The 20599-nt window shown below is 45.9% G+C and overlaps 1 protein-coding gene across 1 annotated transcript; it reads right to left on the bottom strand.

Moving 5' to 3' along the window:
* Nucleotides 1–16116: 16116 nt before the first annotated feature.
* LOC146007431 (uncharacterized) lies at nucleotides 16117–18455 on the bottom strand. Its single transcript, XM_083145781.1, has 2 exons — nucleotides 18413–18455; nucleotides 16117–18005 (listed from the first exon to the last, which is right to left on the bottom strand). The coding sequence occupies exons 1-2, from the start codon at nucleotides 18453–18455 to the stop codon at nucleotides 16483–16485; spliced, it is 1566 nt and encodes a 521-aa protein (XP_083001907.1). The 3' UTR covers nucleotides 16117–16482.
* Nucleotides 18456–20599: the final 2144 nt, after the last annotated feature.

The raw sequence follows: 20599 nt of genomic DNA, 5'->3' as shown, positions 1-20599 counted from the left end.
CAAACTGGATGAATTCAGTCTCCAAAAGCCAGTTTATGAGACTAAGATGAAACTGCTCCAACATTTTATACTACATAAAACAAGGGAATGAACTGGCCAGTGAATTCAAAGAAAAACAATATGAAGAAAACAAAATCAGTGAAGCCTTTCAACAAATTCAACAGACCAATAGAGAAGACCTATTGAAATACAGAGATAAAGGAGCAGATAAAGATCCAATCCTTAATGAGGTACTTTTCATCACACAATACTCCAAACAATCAGGACAATTCTAATCAAACACTGGCCAATACTATTAGAAGATAAAGTTCTGGCAGACCATCTCCCACAAATACCAAAACTTATATTCAAAAAGGTACCTGATTTAAAACAAAAGTTAATAAACAACCAAATCCCCCCAAAACCTGCCATACAAACAACAATAGATCAGTGCCCCCCTAACAAAAGGTTTCTTCTATTGTGGAAACTTTGCCGGTTGTAACAACCAAAAACAGAGAAGCACCAGACCCACCACCGACTTTAAATCCTTTGTCAATGACGAAATATTTAAAATAAAGCAAGAAATCACATGCGACAGTAAGGGTGTCATTTATCTCCTGAAATGTGGGTGCAACAAACAATGCGTTGGCAGAACTACCAGACAACTAAAAGAGCGTATATACGAGCACTTAAGGAACATAAAAAGAGGGTACAAGGAACACAATATCTCAAGACACTTCAAACTTCACCATGATAGTGACCCACAGGTGGGTAGGCGGGGTCTCCGGGAGCCAGCCAGCATGTTGTCTAGGACAGGAGCAGGCAGGAAGCCGGGTGGGGGAGAGAGTTCTCAGTGAGCCGGGTGGGTAGTGGGGTCTCCGGGAGCCAGCACGCAGGACACTTCTTAGGCTGTCTGTGCGGCCTGCGCAGCGTGACCTATGACCTCATCACACTGCGCAGGGCCGCACTGCCAGGTGCAGGGGAAGTCTGGCAGCGTCTGAGCGATGCTCAGACGCTGCCCAGCATTAGACTGCGCAGATCCTGAAATCCCGGGATTGGATACACCAATCCCGGTGTTTTGGGGGCCAAATCCCGGGATCCCGCCGATAATGATCCCGGGATCCCGCCGATAATGATCCCGGGATTGGCCACCCTACCCACAATCATTGAAAATTGTGGGTATAGAATTGTTACATCCAAACTGGAGGGTGGAAGACTGTACACATAAAATCAACAAAGCAGAATTAAAATGAATGTAAAAACATAAAACATTTGCACCAAGAGGGCTCAACCTACACAATGAGGTTAAATCAATCATTGGCAAAAAATAGCGCACAAGAACAAATCTAAACATGGAGTGTACACATGTGCAACACCTTCACCATCTGGGGCTATCAGTTGAGAGTGGACGCCGGCACCCCTAAGCTGCACCAGTCCCTCTCCTCTGAAAACCTGCAGCAACAAACCAGCGGGCTTTTAAAGGGGTACCCGAAGACATAATTTATCTGATAAGCGGGACGCCGCATTTAGATAACTCTTAACTTTTAAAGAAACTGTGGACAGAGATTTATTTCAACTGGGAACAGATTGGACACTGTTCCTAACTTTCACTCACAGATCAGGAGATCGTTGCCATTAATCTGACACACGCGCTCAGGGCCCGGTGTACAGACCATAGCACGAGACTACAGATCTGTCAGTCTTAAGGACATTCAATTTGTTTATGATACTGAATTGTTGTATGCATTATCTATCACTTATTTTACTTAGTAAAAGCATTTAAAAGTTTACCACTGCGTTAATTCTACCATCATTCATGTACAACATATGTTCCCCCATACCCAACCAAAGACAAAGCGCAATCTACAATTTCTTTACGCCTAAAATAGTGACAAACTGGTCATTTGGCACATAATGTCACACAGTAGTGCCCCTTATCACATGCCCCATGGTAGTGCCCCTTACACATTATGCCACATAGTACTGCCCTTAATACACATTAAACCACATTATAGTACTCCTTACACGTCACACTAGTCCATATACACATGCACAACAGTATTGCCTCTTTCACATTATGCCACACATAGTGCCCCTTATACCACACAGCAGTGCCCCTTACACATTATGCTGCATAGTAGTGTCTCACACATTATTCCACACTGTAGTACCCCTTACACATTATCTCACACACTAGCACTCCTTATAGACATTATGCCACACAGTAGTGCCCCTTACACATTATGCTGCATAGTAGTGTCTCACACATTATTCCACACTGTAGTAACCCTTACACATTATCTCACACACTAGCACTCCTTATAGACATGCCATACAGTAGTGCCCCATATACACATTATACCACACAGCAGTGCCCCTTACACATTATGCTGCATAGTAGTGTATCTTACACATTACTCCATACTGTAGTACCCCTTACACATTATTACACACACTAGCACTCCACATGCCACACAGTAGTCCCCCTTATACATCATGTGACACTAGTACCCCTTAAACAAATGCCATACAGTAGTAACTGTAGAAGGGAAATTATTTTTAAGCATGACAAGATATTTGTCGCAGATGCAAGCTGCATCTATTAGCATAGCGAACCTCTGGTGCGGTTATGTGCACTTTATCACTTTTAAGAGAGTACAATAGCATATACTGTTGTATTGTGGTCCAACGCACAGATTTAATTAGCAAAGTAAAGATAACAGCAAAGTATGTATAGGACAGCCAACAGATAATTACAGCAAAGAGAGAACCACAACCTACATATACATACATACATACATACATACATACATACATACATACATACATACATACATACATACATACATACACACACAAGTGCCCCCTGGATCCAGGATGTTCGTCGTCAAGTAGAAGTCTTCAGAGTGTTACCAAAACTGATCCAAGTGGCAGATATTTATACACTGTCTCCAAAAGCACATAATGCATCAGGTAAAGTCTTCTCTCATTGGTCCAAGGGTCACACCCTCCAAGTATTTGACGCCCATAGGCTAGCTCACATGAGGATGAGGGCTTTGTTTTTCTTCACAAGCATGCAGCCTTGCCTTTGGAATCCCCCTGTTAAAGCCTCTGGCTCTTAATAGGGAGATCTCAACAGCCACTCTGTCAAAGCCAGATGCCGCAAATCCGGGTGTAGACCCGGTCCCTGAGAGAGCATGTCTGTGCGTAGAGGTAGACGGATCAAAGGGGTCACTGACAGGGCCTGCAGATTCGAGAACCAGATTCGTCTGGGCCAATATGGAGCCACTACGATCAAGGTGTCACCCTCCACCTTCAACTTGTGAATTACCTGCGGGATGAAGGAAATCGGAGCCAACAGTGCGTCCACCATGCAAGCCCCTGGATCCGTACAGGGTATCCTTGTAGTTGTGGCATGATGCCATCAAGTCCACCTCGGGCCTGCCCCAATGGCGCACCCGTAACTGGAACACCTATGGATGGAGGGCCCATTCGCCCGCATTCAGGGTCTGATGACTCAGGAAGTCCGCTTCCCAATTGAGGACTCCTGGGATTAAGATCGCTGAGAGAACAGGAATCTTTTTCTTTGCCCATTGGAAGATGGGGCATGACTCCACCATGACACGACTGGGAGTGCCACCCTGGTGGTTGATAAGCCACCTTCGTTGCATTGACTGACTGAGCCAGGGTTCCGCCAAGCAAAGGGCCCAGAAGATTGCCCTCAGTTTGAGGACATTGATGGAAATCTGGGCCTCCAGCGTGGTCCAAAGGCCCTTAAATGACCTTTGGCAAGTGAGGAGGGTCCACCAGAGGATCCAGAATGGTCTTTCCACAGTGATGTGGTGGTCCATGAGCCACCAGGAGAGTGAGAGACATACAGCTGGTGATAAGGCTAGCATCTGCGTCTGGATATTGTGGTAGGACCCTGACCACTTGGTGAGTATCTCCCGCTGCAGAGAGCGGGAGTGGAAGTGGGCAAATTCCACCATGACGAAGGTCGATAACATTGACCTCATGACCCTCATACAGGCATACACTGACACCTGTCTGAGCAAGAGGAGATGCCGGATGCGGGACTCCAGAGTCCGGCGGCGGTCTTCCGGCAGGTAGATTCTCAAATGAATGGTATCCAACCTGGCTCCTAGGTGGATCATGGACTGAGCTGGAAGCATGGAGGACTTGGGCCAATTTATGACCCAGCCGTGACATTCCAGGAGCATCACCACTATGGTCAGATGGTCCCAGAGAATCTCTGCGGAGTGCAGAATTAGCAGGTCACCCGGATAGGGTAGTATCCGGACACCCTGGCTGCGAAAGCAGCTGCCCATCACAGTCGAAAGGGCTGAAAGGCAGGGCCAGAAACTGAAAGTGACAGTCCTGAAGTATGAACCGCAGAAACCAGCGGTGGTCTGGCCTGATGGGGATATGCAGTTATACATTCTGGATGTCCAGGGAAGCCATATAGTCTCCCGGCTCTAGGGCCAAGACTATGGATCGCAGTGTCTCCATCCTGAACTTTGGGACACAAACAGACTTATTGCCTTGAGCCTTTTTAAGTTAAGAATGGGATGGTTTGGATTCTTGACCAGAAAGAGGCTGGCATAGAAACCCGAGCCCTGTTGGGCCGATGGGACAGGTGCTATGACTCCTGACTGAAGGAGCTTCTGGGTGGTAATGTTCCAGAGTCCTGAACTTTTCCAAAGCTTTTGGAAAAGAATGAGTTTGGCGGGCGATGCCAAAAGGTTAGGGAGTAGCCTTGGGAGACAACATCCCTAAACCATGCATCCACCGTGGATTCCAGCCAGATGGCCGAAAACCCCAACAGATGACCGCCCACCTTGGGATCCCCCAGGTGGAGGCCCACCCCGTCATGTGGAGGGTTTGCCCTCTGACTTAGGGACAAGGCACCTGGTGGCCCAGGGAAGCTTACCCTTAGGCTTGAAGGATCTGGCCCATTAGGGTTGGTATCTAGAGAAGGCCTGTCCCTTAACCCAGCCCTGAAAGCAAAAGGACTGTAAGGCAACCTGGGGATAAGTAGGGGTGGATGGCAGAAAAGCTACCTTAGAAGCTGCCACCGCAGTTACAGAGTAGCAAAAGGGAACCATCAAAGGGAAGTGCTTTTAAAGTTTTAGGGTCCACCATCCAAGAGCACAGCTACAAGGATCTGCGGGCAGCCACAGCCGAAACTGACACCCTAGAGGTGAGGGTGGCAGAATCAAGGGCTCCCTCCCCCAAATAGAGTGCAGCCTGATTTACCATGTTAATAGTGGGTAGCAGGTCACTTGCGGGCACACCCTCGGCAGCACCAGCCATGAAAGTAGTTGCCCACTCTGTTAAGGCCTTAGCCACACAGGCTGATGCCAGGGAAGGCCTAGCCCCTGCACCAGCAGTGATGTAAATGAGTTTTAGGAAGTTTTCCAACTTCCTATCAGCAGGGTCCTTAAGAGACGCGGTTGGAATGGGTAGCGTGGTGGATCTCACCAGCTTCGCCACATGTGCGAGTACCTTGGGTGGCATTTCCCAGTGAACTCTTTCCTCCTGGTGGAGGGGGTCAAAATAAGGAACTCTTTTAGGCAAGTTAAACCTCCTATTTGGCACCTCCCATGCCTAAGTGATGACTTTGGTCAGGTTTTCCGACTTTGGGAATAAAGCCAAACTGCGCTTAGGGGTCCTCTAATTTAAGGACCTCTTTTACTGCTGTAACCAAGGCTGATACATTAAGACGGGATGGGGGGGGGGGGGGTCTGCCCTATCTAAATTGTCCCCCACATCCACTGCATCATCTACGTCTTCCTCATCATCTTCCTCCTGTGTCAGTGTCATGCTGACGGAAGGGCTGGGATGTGGGGGGAGTCCCTGATGAAGGCCCTGCGTCTATCGGGCCCACCCTGCTGAGTAGCGGCAGATACCGACCCCACCCAGGGAGTATCCAATGCGGGGGGCCACTCTGACCAAAGGTGGCCTCAGGAGTGGTGCTGCTGAGACTGTATCAATTATTTGTGTAAGTGATGAGGCCCAAGCAGGCTCCTGAGAGGAGGCTGAAGGCATGGCACCGTGTATTGTAGCAGTTGACGCATAAGCAATCCTGTATATAGTCCTGGGGAATAGGCCAGCATTACAGACTGTACATGACAGCAATGCTGGTGCCCCTGCCTTGTTGGATTTACCCTTAGACACATGATCAGGGACTGCAGTGAGTCAGGACTATAAAATATACAGGCAGTCTATATGGTACAGCAAACACAATATCTTCTGCAGGCAGTTATAGTGTTAATACAGTACACAGCAAGCATACAAAAGGCAAACAATGTAGACAAATGGCACTAACCTCTTTTGCCGCAGCTATGGTTGGCTGGAGCACAAAAACTGTAGCCTTTGTCCTGTAGGAGATGCATCCTGGCAGTGAAGGAATGGAACCCCGGGTGGCTCCATGTGCAGCAGGAGGGAGCAGTGGCGGGAACTGCATGAGTATCCTTTCCTATTGTCCCCAGCGGAGTGGCTGTGTGGGGAGAGACCACTCCCCCTGCTAACAAATGGCCGCCAGGGAAAGTATCTCTCATGCAGTGCCGGTAAAATGGTGGGTATCCCTCATTTGCCGGGCGGCACCGCTACCGGTGCTACTGTTAAAACTGAAATAACGCATCAATAATTATATACTTTTGTTATACTCTGTTTTCTCAAATATTGTTATTATTGCTGCAGATGACTTTAGCTTGTTGCACAATGTACTATTCACTGCGTATGAGGCCTTCCCTTTGCGCTAAACAGTTATTATATGTTAGAAGCAGCAGCCATTTTGTTAGGCATGACTTGCATATCTCGTTACAAGATGGCGTGTGGAGTCAGAATACTGCTGAAATAAGTAATTTCTTATGAGATATTGTTTTGGATTTCTGGGTTTAAGAATGTCTTATTGATGTAACAGAGGACAAGGGCAGACAGCCAGTCTGCACAGTTTTGTCTAGAAATGAGAACTAACCAGATAACGGGGTACGCATGCGTAGACCCCAAGGCCTCCAGGTCAACGAGACCTCGAAATTTCTCTTCCTAGTTACCAGTCTGAAATGACGTGACTGATTATAATATCATTAATTCAATAGGACTGATCCAATCACATTTTAGGCCATATGAATAATGAAATAACTGAGCTGAATAAAGTATAAATATTGGGCATAAAGAGGGAGTGGTTAAGGCAGTTGAGGAAGAACCAGCAAGCACGGGGGGGCTGGAGGTAATTATGAAGGAGGTTTAATCATGGCTGATCACTGTCCTTGAAAGGTGTCCATTTTGATTTGATTTAGAATTGCTGTTTAAGTATTAGCTAGTCAGTTTTATGTTTCTTGTGTTAGTCTGCATTTGCAAATACCTGTAACGAAGCTATTCTTTAAGTAAAGCATTGCCATACATTTTATAAAAAGGTTGTGTGGGTGTGCAATCATTTCAGCGTTGCCGTTATATTTAAAGGTAATAAAGTAAATATATTTGGTTTGGGTTATTTATCATATCTAAGCTTATCAGATAAATATCTGGTTTATCACTATAGACCGCACTCTCTCTCCCGTGCAGGGCTGCTTACAGACGCTTATGCGCCATCACAGAGAGCGTGTTACCTTCTCTGTCAGTTCCTGGCTGCCGCCATCCAGAGTGCCCGGGGCCAGCTGCGGCCACACACCCTTGAGTGGTGCTGCAGCTGCTCGGGCCCGGGTGATGGAGCAGCAGTGCTGGTGTCTGACGCTGCTGCTGTCACTGACACTTAGTGTAAATATAGAATGATAAATGTAAATGAAGTAAGGCTGCATATAGCAGCTCCTCTGTAAAGGTGCAACTGGCTCCTGCCCAGCACCAACAAAACTGAAATGCCTGGCCTGGAGGTGGGGTAGAGGAGGAGAGGAGAAGTTTAACCTCTTAGGTGCTGGTAAAGTCTCACTTCCACTCCACTACCCACTGTTAAGCCTGTGGTCCCTGACATATACCGAATAAATAGTCTTTCATATTCGTCTTTTCATATTTCATGTTATCTTATGAAAGTGTCAATGTTTCTGTTTGTGTCTCAGGGCTGCCGCACAATCTCAGATTTTTCGACAACTCAATTTGGTGTCTAACATATGCCCTTTTTTTTTAGCTCAGGGCCAACTCCTTATAGCGTCGATCCATGTCTGCAGGACTAAATAATCCCACACCGTGACGGGACCACCCACACTTGTGGCTGTTGTCATGGAATGTCAATGGCCTGAATACCACCATAAAGCGTAAGAAGGTAATCACTCACTTAAACAAAAACATAGGCCTGATATTGCTATGTTGCAGGAGACACATTGGTTAAGGGACAGCGATTCCATATTAAGGGCACGTTGGATTGGGGAATGCTTCTCGGCCTCGTATAGAACCAAAAGCAGGGGTGTGGCCATTCTACTCAATAGAAATCTTAGATATCAAGTCCTCCACACTGTGGAGGATGTGGAGGGTCGCTTCCTGCTCTTGGATGTGGAGATGGAGGGAATGAGATTTACCCTATTAAATTTATATGCTCCTAACGTTTCACCTGAAAGATTTCTGTCCAGGATCTCCCAAATTCTGGCGGGCCGCATGGTTTACAAGTTGATAATGGGAGGGGATTTTAATTCAGTAGATAGCCCCACGCTGGATAAATCCCTGTCTTTATTGGGCTCATTACCCCCCTCCTGGCTCCATATCCAGACTTTAAAAACCAACCTACAGCTGAGTGATCCTTGGCGTTTGATACATGATACAGAGAAATCATTTACGCATCTATCAGGGGCGCACCATACACTGTCCAGGATAGATTATTTCTTGGTATCTGATCAGTTAATGTCTGCTGTACGCCAAGCGGACATACACGATATTCGCATATCGGATCATGCTCCGGTGTCACTGAGTCTGTGGTTGGGCTCTGGGGAGGGAGCGGACCACCTTTGGAGATTTCCAGGCTACCTGGGAAGCTCAGAGGACTTTAAAAACTTCCTCAAACAGTCTTGGAACAATTTCCGTGACGACAATTTAGAGCATTGGGAAGAAATAGTTTTGTTCTGGAGAACCTCAAAGGCGGTAATGCGAGGTCAGGTGATACAATATGTTGCGTAACGTAAAAAAGACACCGCAAAACAGTATCGGGATTTACAACAAGAGGTAACTCGCTCTTTTAGGAATTATCAGGATCTCAGCTCTGCTTCAAATTTAGATAGCTATTTAAACAATAGAAAATTTCTTGAATCCTTTTTAACAGCTCAAGCACGACCCAAATTAGATTACACGAAACAAATGTTTTATAAATGGGGTAACAAATCGGGTAGGCTGCTCTCCCTCATGTCACAACCTTACAGAAAACAATCCTTCATTATGGCTATAATGGACCCAGCCTCCCATAGAACTTTGTTTGAAACAAAAGACATACTTGCCCACTTTGAAGAATACTTTAAAACTTTATACAGAGAATTCCCCATTAACATAGAGAAACAAGAATCTTTGTTATCAGCAGCTAATCTTCCCCCACTGTCCCAAAATCAGAAAGAAATCGTCATGAAGGATGTAACGTCAGAGGAATTACATGAAGTCTTGATTAGTCTACAACCTCATCAATTCCCTGGTCCGGCGGTACATGTTGAGGACTCTTTCGGGGATCTACCGATTGAGCTAAACAATTAATTAGGAAATGTTCTTGTCTGGTACTTCGTACTAAGGGCCCCAGGAAGTAATAAATGTATAAACATTCACTCATTAATAAGAGGCATGAGAGACACTTATTGTATGCTGGTCATTGTATTTATTTGTATTGACACTCCACATTATTCTTAAAACATTGAACAATGATGTTAAATTGTCATCTTTGGATCTACTTTGTCACAGACAATTTATATGAATATACACTGTAAGATGTCATTTCATGGTGTTTCAATAAAACATTTATTTGAAAAAAAAAAAAAATGACACCATAATACCTATTACATGTTACGCCACACACCGTAATGTCCATTACCTATTATGCCACACACCATAATGCCTATTAAAATTATTCTAAATAAATATTTAGGCTGTGCACTGATTTTAAAAAGATTTATACGACCAGTAACAGTGAGGGGGAGCTTCTGCCAAATATGAACCTCCCTCTAAAGTTCAGACGTAACCTGATCAATATTGTGCTGGGTGAAGGTTTTAACATCTGGAGTGATCCATAATCCAAGGTATCTGAAATGGAGGGACCACTGAAGTGGGGAGGCAGGGGGCAATATTATGGGGATAACTCCCAAAATGGGGAGAATACTAGATTTGTCCCAATTAATTAGTAATCCTGAAAAGGACCCAAACAAATTCACCACTTCAAGCAAGTGAGTGGCCAGCGTCATTTAAGATAAGGAGCATATCATCAGCATACAAAGCAATGACATCGATGTGATTGCCAATGGTGTTACCCTCAATATGGGAAGTTTCTAATAAGACAGGCCAGAGGTTCGATTGCTAGGGTGAAAAGGGCCGGTGACAGTGGGCAGCCCTGTCTAGTCCCTCAACCCAGGAGAAAGGGGGAAGTGAGGAAGCCATTTATAGATACCCTAGCCTATAGACAGGCTTATAATAACTGAATCCAGCTTATAAAACACGCACCATAAGTAAGACCATTCTATTGAGTCAAAGGCCTTGGCAGCATCCAGGGATACCACCACTGCCTCCGACCCATCGGCACCATCTCCCTGCAAATGGCAAAACAACCTGCACAAATTCTGAATGACTGATTTACCCGGCATAAATCCTGTTTGATGACATGGTTCATACGCATTGCAAAAACTTTTGCTAGTACAGGTTGAGTATCCCTTATCTGAAATGCTCGGGACCACGAGCATTCCGGATAAGGGAATATTCAGTTTTTTGGAATAATTTTGTTTTAGCCATACTTACCTGCCCCTGGTGGGTCCCCGATGGTCCCTCGGCGTCCATGGAGTCCTCCGGCGTCCATAGCAGGCCTTCAGCATCCTCTCCGGCGTCTCCAGCGGTCCCAGGAGTGCTTTGCGCAAGTTCCCAGGCGCGCCGGTGATGTCACCGGCGCGCACTCGCGCAAAGCACTCCTGGGACTGCTGGAGACGCCGGAGAGGATGCTGAAGGCCTGCTATGGACGCCGGAGGACTTGGTAAGTATTAAAAGAGGGTTGGGGGGAAAAAAACAACAAAATATTTTTTTAATTATTCCAAAAAAACACGGTTTTTAGAATAATTCGGATACGGGATGCCCGACCTGTATTTTATATCAGTAGATAATAATGAGATTGGGCGACAGGAGTCAGGGACAGTGGGATCCTTGCCCGGTTTTGGGAGTACAATAATTCTAGCATAGAAGGGGGGCAGATTGCCATCCTCATAACAGGCATTAATACACTCAGCAAGTAGGGGACAAAAACATCACAGTATTTCTTATAAACTTCAATTGGGGCACCATCACTCCCTGTTCTTATTCGGGAATGAGGTGATGGCAGCCTCTACCTCCTCCGAAGTGATCCATAAAAGCAACAGCGGATTGCGAGAGCCACAGTAGGTCAATGTGAGAGATCTGCCAGCAGTTGTTGTGTCGTGTAGGAAATTCTGGACGCATATAGAGTAATAAGAGTAGAAGACCTGAGCAATGTCGGGTGTAGAGTATTGCCGTATATTATTATTATATATATTGTGTCACGGATCTGCTGCTTGAGTTAGCACGCCTTTCCCCGCCAGCTATAAGTATGTAGATAACGGCCAGCTACATTTGCTTGTGAATATAAGGCATGTTGAGTAAGAAGTAGCCTACGTTTAGATTTATCCAGCAGATAATTGGACCACTCTTTCCTAGCCAGAGCCCAACTCATGCAATCAATCGGAAACTTAGTCATAAGCTATACAGCCTCTTGTGGGATGCAGTGTAAATCTCGGCGGTCAGGATCCCGGCGTTCGAAATCCCGACACTTTCTCCCTCCGTGGGTGTCCACGACACCCCCGGAAGGAGAATAAATTAGTGTGCCGAGGGTAGCGAGGCACCGCGCCCGTTGTGTGGCGAGAGCAGCGAGCCCGCAAAGGGGGGCGATCCATGTCCCCCCCTTGTCGGGATTTTGGCAGTCGGGATTACGGCGTCGGGATTTTGAATGCCGGGATCCAATACTGAATCCCCTCTTGTGGGCAGCATTCCTTTTATGAGTGTCCAAAATCACCAATAGCGCAGAGTGATGGGAAATACCATGTTGGAGATATTGGGTTCCAGCACTACAGGGGCCAAGTCAGGAGACACTCATGCTAAATTAGTGTACACTACAAAGTGACGTAATCAATCTGGAAATGGGGAAAATGCAGTTTAACGTTGATAAATGTAAAGTAATTCATTATGGGAACAAAAATGAACAAGCTACTTATATGCTAAATGGAGTTATTATATATAGGGAATTCTGCTGTAGAGAAGGACTTGGGGTCATCATAGATGAGGTAATTGGGTAATAGTGCACACTGCTCAAGTGCAGCAGCAAAAGCAAACCGGACACTTGCATGCATTAAAAGGGGTATGGATTCAAGGGATGCCAATGTGATAGTGCCTCTTTACAAGGCATTGGGGAGATCACACTTGGAATATTGTGTTCAGTTCTGGGCACCGCACCTTAAAAAGGACATAAATGAATTGGAACAGGTACAGAGAAGGGCGACTAAGCTATTAAAAGGTCTGGAATCACTAGAATACAAAGATAGGATAACCAGGCTGAATATGTTATCACTGGAGAAATGGAGTCTGAGAGGTGATATGATTGGTGTGTTCAAATACAGGTTTGGGAATCATATGTAACTTGGAGAGGATTGGTCAGTAACAGGCCTATACTTAGGACACGGGGGCATGTACTGAGGCTCGAGGAAAAGAAATTCCGTACTGAAGTAAGAATAGGATTCTTCACCATTAGAGCAGTAACGTTCTGGAACTCATTGTCGGGGGGGGGGGGGGGGGTGGTGATTACAGCAACTACTGTTAATGACTTTAAATCAGAACTGGATACATATTTGGCCACTAAGAGAATCCTATACATATGACTCACTCAAGTCAGTAGTTACAAGTCAGATAGGATGAACTCTATGGACGAACGTCTTTTTTCAGCCTTAATTACTATGTAAATCAATTCTAGAGAATGCCCTAAAACTATACGAATCCTAATTCAGCAACCAGTGCTGCAAGCGGAGTAGGAGAGGGCGTTGGGGCAGAAGTCTTGCTCCATTTATCTAGGGTTCTATCCATATAGACATTGACGTATCCCATACAGGCAACAGGTGTATCTGGAGAGATAGATACATTAAGCATTTCATTACTATACGGAGCGGGGACATACATGGCAAGGATATGAAGACGTTTAGGATATATATGGGCCCTAAGTAAAACGTCTCTGCCATAATGGTCAATTTGACTATGAACTAATGGAAATTATCCGATTTCTTCACTGAAATGGACACACCGCTGGCATTGTTAGATAAGGTAGAATGCTACAGAGAACCTACCTGTGGTTTTGTCCTACTACCTGTAACATGGGTTTCTGAAAGGCAAGCTATACCTGCCTTACATTTACTAACGTGTAAGTATTAGTGCTGGTGTCACATGATCAGACCCCGAACATTCCAGCTGAGTATATGAAGCCCGTCACCCCTCACTGCCATGTCAAAAAGATATTCGTATGTAATGCAAGAGGGACACAATGTAACCTGTGTGCAGAAGGAATGGAAACCAGCATCTATTATAGAACCCGGATATACAGTATACGGCATGCCCACAACTCTTGTATAACAGCACCGCCAAAAAGAATTGTTAGCAAACGGTAAAACAGACACACATTGCGGAAACCATAGAACCGCTAGAAAAACCCAACCATCCCCCCCCCCCCCCCCACCCTGCACATCCATCAGAACCAGATACAACATAAAAGAAAAACCAAGGGCAACAGGAACCCAGGGGGTGTAGGGATATTAACCCCTAAAACACTATATCCTAGTAATTGCTCCAGGGAAGAGCGGCTGTTTCCGGTGGACATAGGCATATTGCAGGTATTGAAACGTATAATATAATATAAGAACCAGGCGCATATTGTAACCATTTACATTTAGAAGATGGATCAACGTGTTGAACTGAGGAATAAAATACCAATGAAGAATTTCACCAATAACAGAACATTAAATGCTTTCCTCTATCAGACAGGAGCTCGAATTCCTCTGGCCAACCAAGCTTCCGCCTTGTGCGCAGAACTGAAGAAATGAGCGGAGTCCTCGTACACCACTGGCAGACAAGCTGGAGACAGCATGGAGGATTGTATTTGGCGGTCTCTTCGTTTCTTCTTAACCTGAAGAAACGGCCATTCATTTTATTGTACATCCAGGGCAAAGTCAGGATAAGCGGAAATGCGTCATGGTCCTTGTAATGCAGAAAGCGGGCTATAAAAGTGGGCGGAGGAGCACCTGGAATGGGAGCCCTGGATGGCATCCGGTGTACTCTCTCCACAGAGGAGTGGGGACCAAAGGCTGCTCGGCTAACGCTTGAGGACCAAGCTCTCTAGAAGTTGTTCGGGGGATGACCCCTCTACTTTCTCTGGCCAACCAACCAGACGCACATTATTGCGTCTCAGCCTCCTTCGTTGTCAGATAGCTTTGACTTAACCGCCAGCATCTGTGTAGATCAGTCAGCAACTGTATTGTCAGGGGAGTAGTGGTATCCCGTATCTCATCCAAGTCAGAGGTACGGTGTTCTGCCTCACCAACCCGTTCCTGGATTCTCAATCTGTACCTGGCCAATTTTATCTGTAACATGCTGCTCTGAGGCCGATATATAACCAGTAACATCTGCTGCGTTGTTTGTATAGGGACCTCCAGAGGGGTGGCCTCCGAAGATGAATCACTCCCTTGGAGGGGGGGGGGGGTCAGAACATTGTGAGCTCTCCAGCCTGGAAGCTGCAGCATGGTGTCCAGGTTTCCCCATGACACCAGATAAGATGTATATAGAGGTAGGTAGTGGACCACTGGAGAGATCCAGTAAGTAAATGTACCGGGGAGCACATTGGGTTAGCAATCAGTCCCGGGCAGAGTACAGGAGAGAGCTATGCATCCCCCACAGCGTGGATGTCTCTGTCCCCACTTACTGATACAGGGCAGTGTAACAGCCGTCTGCAGGACACACTGCCAGATGGAAGAGGGTGCAGGAGGGATTGTCCCACCACTTACTGTAGTTTACAGGAGAGCCACCCCACTAAGAGCCCGGTGACGGGGGTGGTGAGACAGGAGAGCAGCCAGATGGTCTGATCACGTGTCAGGTCCCTCCAAGATGGCGCTTGGTCACAAGCGTGCTGAGGCCAGCGAGACAGCGTGTACCAGGCCAGGGATCCCACCACTGACGCACCAAACGCCTGCTGCGGCCACAGGACACCTCACTACAAACGGGTGAGTACATACAGGTTAGGGGCGCCTATGTCCCTGCTCACAGGATTGTTAAATGGATATATCACGGAGCACTCTCACCCTGCAGCCTCCTACATGCTCTGCTAAGCCACGCCCCACCCGAGTGATCTGCTGGAGCCTTATTACACCTTTATTATATTACTAGGTGATTCATCGCACCCTACGGGGGCTCTTCACACCGTCGTAAGGGGCTGCGCCCCCTTAATTTGTGAACGTTTGTACATGAGTAATATGGTTAGAATTGTATGAAAGATGCCCTGTATTGCAACTTGGGTGTCCGCGAATCGCGGGTGGGGGGGTCGCGGGGGGTGCCGCGAATTGCAGGAGGGGGGGTCGCGAATTGCGGGAGGGGTGGTTGCGGAGGGTGGTTGCTGCGAATCGCGGGGTTTGTGTGTGTGTGCCGTGAATCGCAAGAGTGGGGGTTGCGGGGGGGGGGGGGTTTAGTGACGCGAATCGCCACAAGAAAAAATCAACACAGAAAGGTCAACACATGTAAATGTTGACATAAGTGTGGCACTTCATTGGTGTCCATGTCGACACATGAGAATGAATATGAAAACATTAAAAAAATGAAAAATAAATCTTCAAAAACTCATGTCAACCTTTTTCATTGTCGACCATAGCCGTGCCAGTGTTTTGCATGTGCCATTTAATCCTGGGGCTGCTGCGAATTGCGGGGGGGGGGGGGGGGGGTAGCAGTGCTGGGTAACATGGGAAGGCAGAGGGTGTCTGGCACTGTCTGTGGGCTCACTGGGCTGGTTCTCTGTCACATACCTCCCAACATGACCCTCTCCAAGAGGGACACAATGCTCTGTTTCTAGACTTCCCCTTAATATATGATTGCCATCACCTGTTTTAAACAGGTTAATTTATCAGAGAGGTGTTCAGCACAGATGAAGGCAATCACACATTAAGAGGAAAGTCCAGGAACAGAGCGTTATACACACACTCACACACTTTGAGTGACAGATGTAGCCAAATATATAAGAGATTACATGTTAAAATATTCTCATGTTTAATTGTCCGTAGTGCCTGAGGATTGCAGCTAGCCTGTATTATGTCACTCATCTCCCAGATTTTCTCTTGTTCTCTTGTGGATTTTCTGGTGTCTAATAAGATGTGATATCTGTGTAAAACATTTCTCACACTCCAGACATTGAAACGGTTTCTCCCCTGTGTGAGTTCTCTGATGTACAACAAGATCTCCTTTCATCACAAAACATTTTCCACACTCAGAACATGAAAATGGCTTCTCCCCTGTGTGAGTTCTCTGATGTATGACAAATTTTGATTTCTGTGTAAAACATTTACCACATTCAGAGCATTTTAGCAGCTTCTGCCCTGTGTGACGTCTCTGATGTAGCACAAACTCTCCTCTAAAAGCAAAACATTTCTCGCACTCAGAACAGGAAAATGGCTTCTCTCCTGTGTGAATTCTTTGATGTCTGGTAAGTTTTGATTTCTGTGTAAAACATTTACCACATTCAGAGCATGTTAGCAGCTTCTCCCCTGTGTGAATTCTCTGATGTACAACAAGATCTCTTTTCACAGCAAAACATTTCTTGCACTCGGAACAGGAAAATGGCTTCTCCCCCGTGTGATGTCTCTGATGGTTTACCAAATCTCCTTTAACGGCAAAACATTTATCACACTCAGAACAGGAAAATGGCTTCTCTCCTGTGTGAATTCTCTGATGTCTGGTAAGTTTTGATTTCTGTGTAAAACATTTACCACATTCAGAGCATGTTAGCAGCTTCCCCCCTGTGTGAATTTTCTGATGTTGTATAAGATATCCTTTCAAAGCAAAACTTTTCTTGCACTCGGAACAGGAAAATGGCTTCTCCCCCGTGTGATGTCTCTGATGGTTTACAAGCTTTCCTTTAACAGCAAAACATTTCTCACACTCAGAACATGAAAATGGCTTCTCCCCTGTGTGAGTTCTATAATGTAGGACAAGACCTGATTTGTATGTAAAACATTTCCCACACTCAGAGCATGCAAATGGCTTCTCACCCGTGTGATTTCTCTGATGTATAACAAGATGTGCTTTCTGTGCAAAACATTTCCCACATTCAGAGCATGTAAACGGCTTCACCCCTGTGTGAGTTCTCTGATGTATGACAAGTTTTGCTTTCTTTGTAAAACATTTCCCACATTCAGAGCATGTTAGCAGCCTCTCCCCTGTGTGAAGTCTCTGATGTAGTAAAAAATCTCCTCTATAAGCAAAAGATTTCTCGCACTCAGAACAGGAAAACGGCTTCTCTCCTGTGTGAGTTTTCTGATGTCTGACAAGTGATGCTTTCAGTGTAAAACATTTCCCACATTCAGAACATGGAAACGGTCTGTGACTTCTCTGATGTTTAACTAACTTTGACTTCCACAGAAAATACTCATTACATTCACAACAGGCAAATATTTTGGGAGATGTACTAGGTGTACCAACATCACTGTCATCAGTGGCACATTCCTCACTATCGGAGGGAGCGGGCGATGTATCTGCACTGCGATGGTCTGAATGTATAGTTAGAGGAATGCGGTTTTCTCCTGGAGAACTTCCTGTGATGTCATCTTCTATTTTCAAATCTGAAAAACAAAATGGGGTTTATCCATCAGAGTGATTCCTTCTTTGGTGTCCGTGTGCTGGGAATACAATATACGCATGGAAATAGATTTCTTCTTTTTACACCAGGGAATATTTCCGGAGACCCCCTCGCACACTGACAATTGGACGCCCCTGCACTGAAGGGGTTAATACCTGTGCTGCAGCGCCATCTTTACATGAAAGTGGGTACTTGACTCTGCCAGCTACCACTGTAGAGGACCTGGTCTGTGTTCAGTGACCAGTTGGTGACAGGGCAGCTGAAAGCCCCAGTAAATAAGGGTGTGTGGCCAGTGGGAGGGGCATGGCCAACTCGAGGGGGCGTGGTTATGCCCCTGTACAAAAACTGAGAGGCTGTGCTGCTGCATCAGCCTGTCATCTCTACTCCCACCGCCCAGCTCCCTGAAGCAGGGAGCGAGACCCAGACGCCACATGGTAGGACATTTTTATTGGTAAGCTGCTCAATCAGAGGTCTGTCATTCAGGTGCCAACAGGGAGGGGTAAATCTGGTTAGGAAAGAAAAACAGTTTGTATCCCTATTGCACACTGAATGAGAAATATACATATAATAATCAGACAATACAGAGATCTTGGTTGCATATATCTGCAGATATAGGGTTAAGCCCCCAGGCCGTACGTCAAGGCGTCTCTGTCACTGGGGGTCCCTAACACTGGGTATGGGTCTGGGGTGTGGGCCCCCAACATGCCGACACAGGCTGACTACTCCAGGGCAGCACACAAATGAAAATTAGTAAGTGTTAAATAAGAAGCACATAAGTGCTATGTAGGGAGGTGAAGGTGTGATTAAAATAATACATACAATAGGGAAAAAACATAAATGTTAATAAAGTGTTAGGGTGTGCTACCCTGGAGCAGACCAGCCATACCAACAAAGGGGGAATCACACTCCCAAACCCATCCCATGCACAATAACAAATTTATGGGCCTAATAGCCCAGTGTAAGGCCACATGATAATGGCTTTACAACATCTGAGAGCCAGCTTACCTGGAGATACCCCTGGCTTCTCCAATGGCACTCAGGTGTCAGCAATCCCTCCTATTGCTGACCCATCTATGCCTCTCAACTGCACAACATTTTTATTGGTAAGCTGCTCAATCAGAGGTCTGTCATTCAGGTGCCAACAGGGAGGGGTAAATCTGGTTAGGAAAGAAAAACAGTTTGTATCCCTATTGCACACTGAATGAGAAATATACATATAATAATCAGACAATACAGAGATCTTGGTTGCATATATCTGCAGATATAGGGTTAAGCCCCCAGGCCGTACGTCAAGGCGTCTCTGTCACTGGGGGTCCCTAACACTGGGTATGGGTCTGGGGTGTGGGCCCCCAACATGCCGACACAGGCTGACTACTCCAGGGCAGCACACAAATGAAAATTAGTAAGTGTTAAATAAGAAGCACATAAGTGCTATGTAGGGAGGTGAAGGTGTGATTAAAATAATACATACAATAGGGAAAAAACATAAATGTTAATAAAGTGTTAGGGTGTGCTACCCTGGAGCAGACCAGCCATACCAACAAAGGGGGAATCACACTCCCAAACCCATCCCATGCACAATAACAAATTTATGGGCCTAATAGCCCAGTGTAAGGCCACATGATAATGGCTTTACAACATCTGAGAGCCAGCTTACCTGGAGATACCCCTGGCTTCTCCAATGGCACTCAGGTGTCAGCAATCCCTCCTATTGCTGACCCATCTATGCCTCTCAACTGCACAACATTTTTATTGGTAAGCTGCTCAATCAGAGGTCTGTCATTCAGGTGCCAACAGGGAGGGGTAAATCTGGTTAGGAAAGAAAAACAGTTTGTATCCCTATTGCACACTGAATGAGAAATATACATATAATAATCAGACAATACAGAGATCTTGGTTGCATATATCTGCAGATATAGGGTTAAGCCCCCAGGCCGTACGTCAAGGCGTCTCTGTCACTGGGGGTCCCTAACACTGGGTATGGGTCTGGGGTGTGGGCCCCCAACATGCCGACACAGGCTGACTACTCCAGGGCAGCACACAAATGAAAATTAGTAAGTGTTAAATAAGAAGCACATAAGTGCTATGTAGGGAGGTGAAGGTGTGATTAAAATAATACATACAATAGGGAAAAAACATAAATGTTAATAAAGTGTTAGGGTGTGCTACCCTGGAGCAGACCAGCCATACCAACAAAGGGGGAATCACACTCCCAAACCCATCCCATGCACAATAACAAATTTATGGGCCTAATAGCCCAGTGTAAGGCCACATGATAATGGCTTTACAACATCTGAGAGCCAGCTTACCTGGAGATACCCCTGGCTTCTCCAATGGCACTCAGGTGTCAGCAATCCCTCCTATTGCTGACCCATCTATGCCTCTCAACTGCACAACATTTTTATTGGTAAGCTGCTCAATCAGAGGTCTGTCATTCAGGTGCCAACAGGGAGGGGTAAATCTGGTTAGGAAAGAAAAACAGTTTGTATCCCTATTGCACACTGAATGAGAAATATACATATAATAATCAGACAATACAGAGATCTTGGTTGCATATATCTGCAGATATAGGGTTAA

The sequence above is a fragment of the Crinia signifera genome, chromosome 6 (assembly GCF_055691185.1).
Source record: "Crinia signifera chromosome 6, ASM5569118v1, whole genome shotgun sequence".
In the NCBI taxonomy this organism is placed as follows: domain Eukaryota; kingdom Metazoa; phylum Chordata; class Amphibia; order Anura; family Myobatrachidae; genus Crinia; species Crinia signifera.
The sequence above is the reverse complement of the archived record's forward strand: the minus strand, read 5'-3'. Positions and strand labels throughout refer to the sequence as shown.

Coding starts and splice junctions, on each gene's coding strand:
- LOC146007431 (XM_083145781.1), bottom strand. CDS start 18,455: ATGTGGCGTCTGGGTCTCGCTCCCTGCTTCAGGGAGCTGGGCG. Junction 18,006..18,412: donor CTGCTTCAGGGAGCTGGGCG/GTGGGAGTAGAG, acceptor TTTGTTTTTCAG/ATTTGAAAATAGAAGATGAC.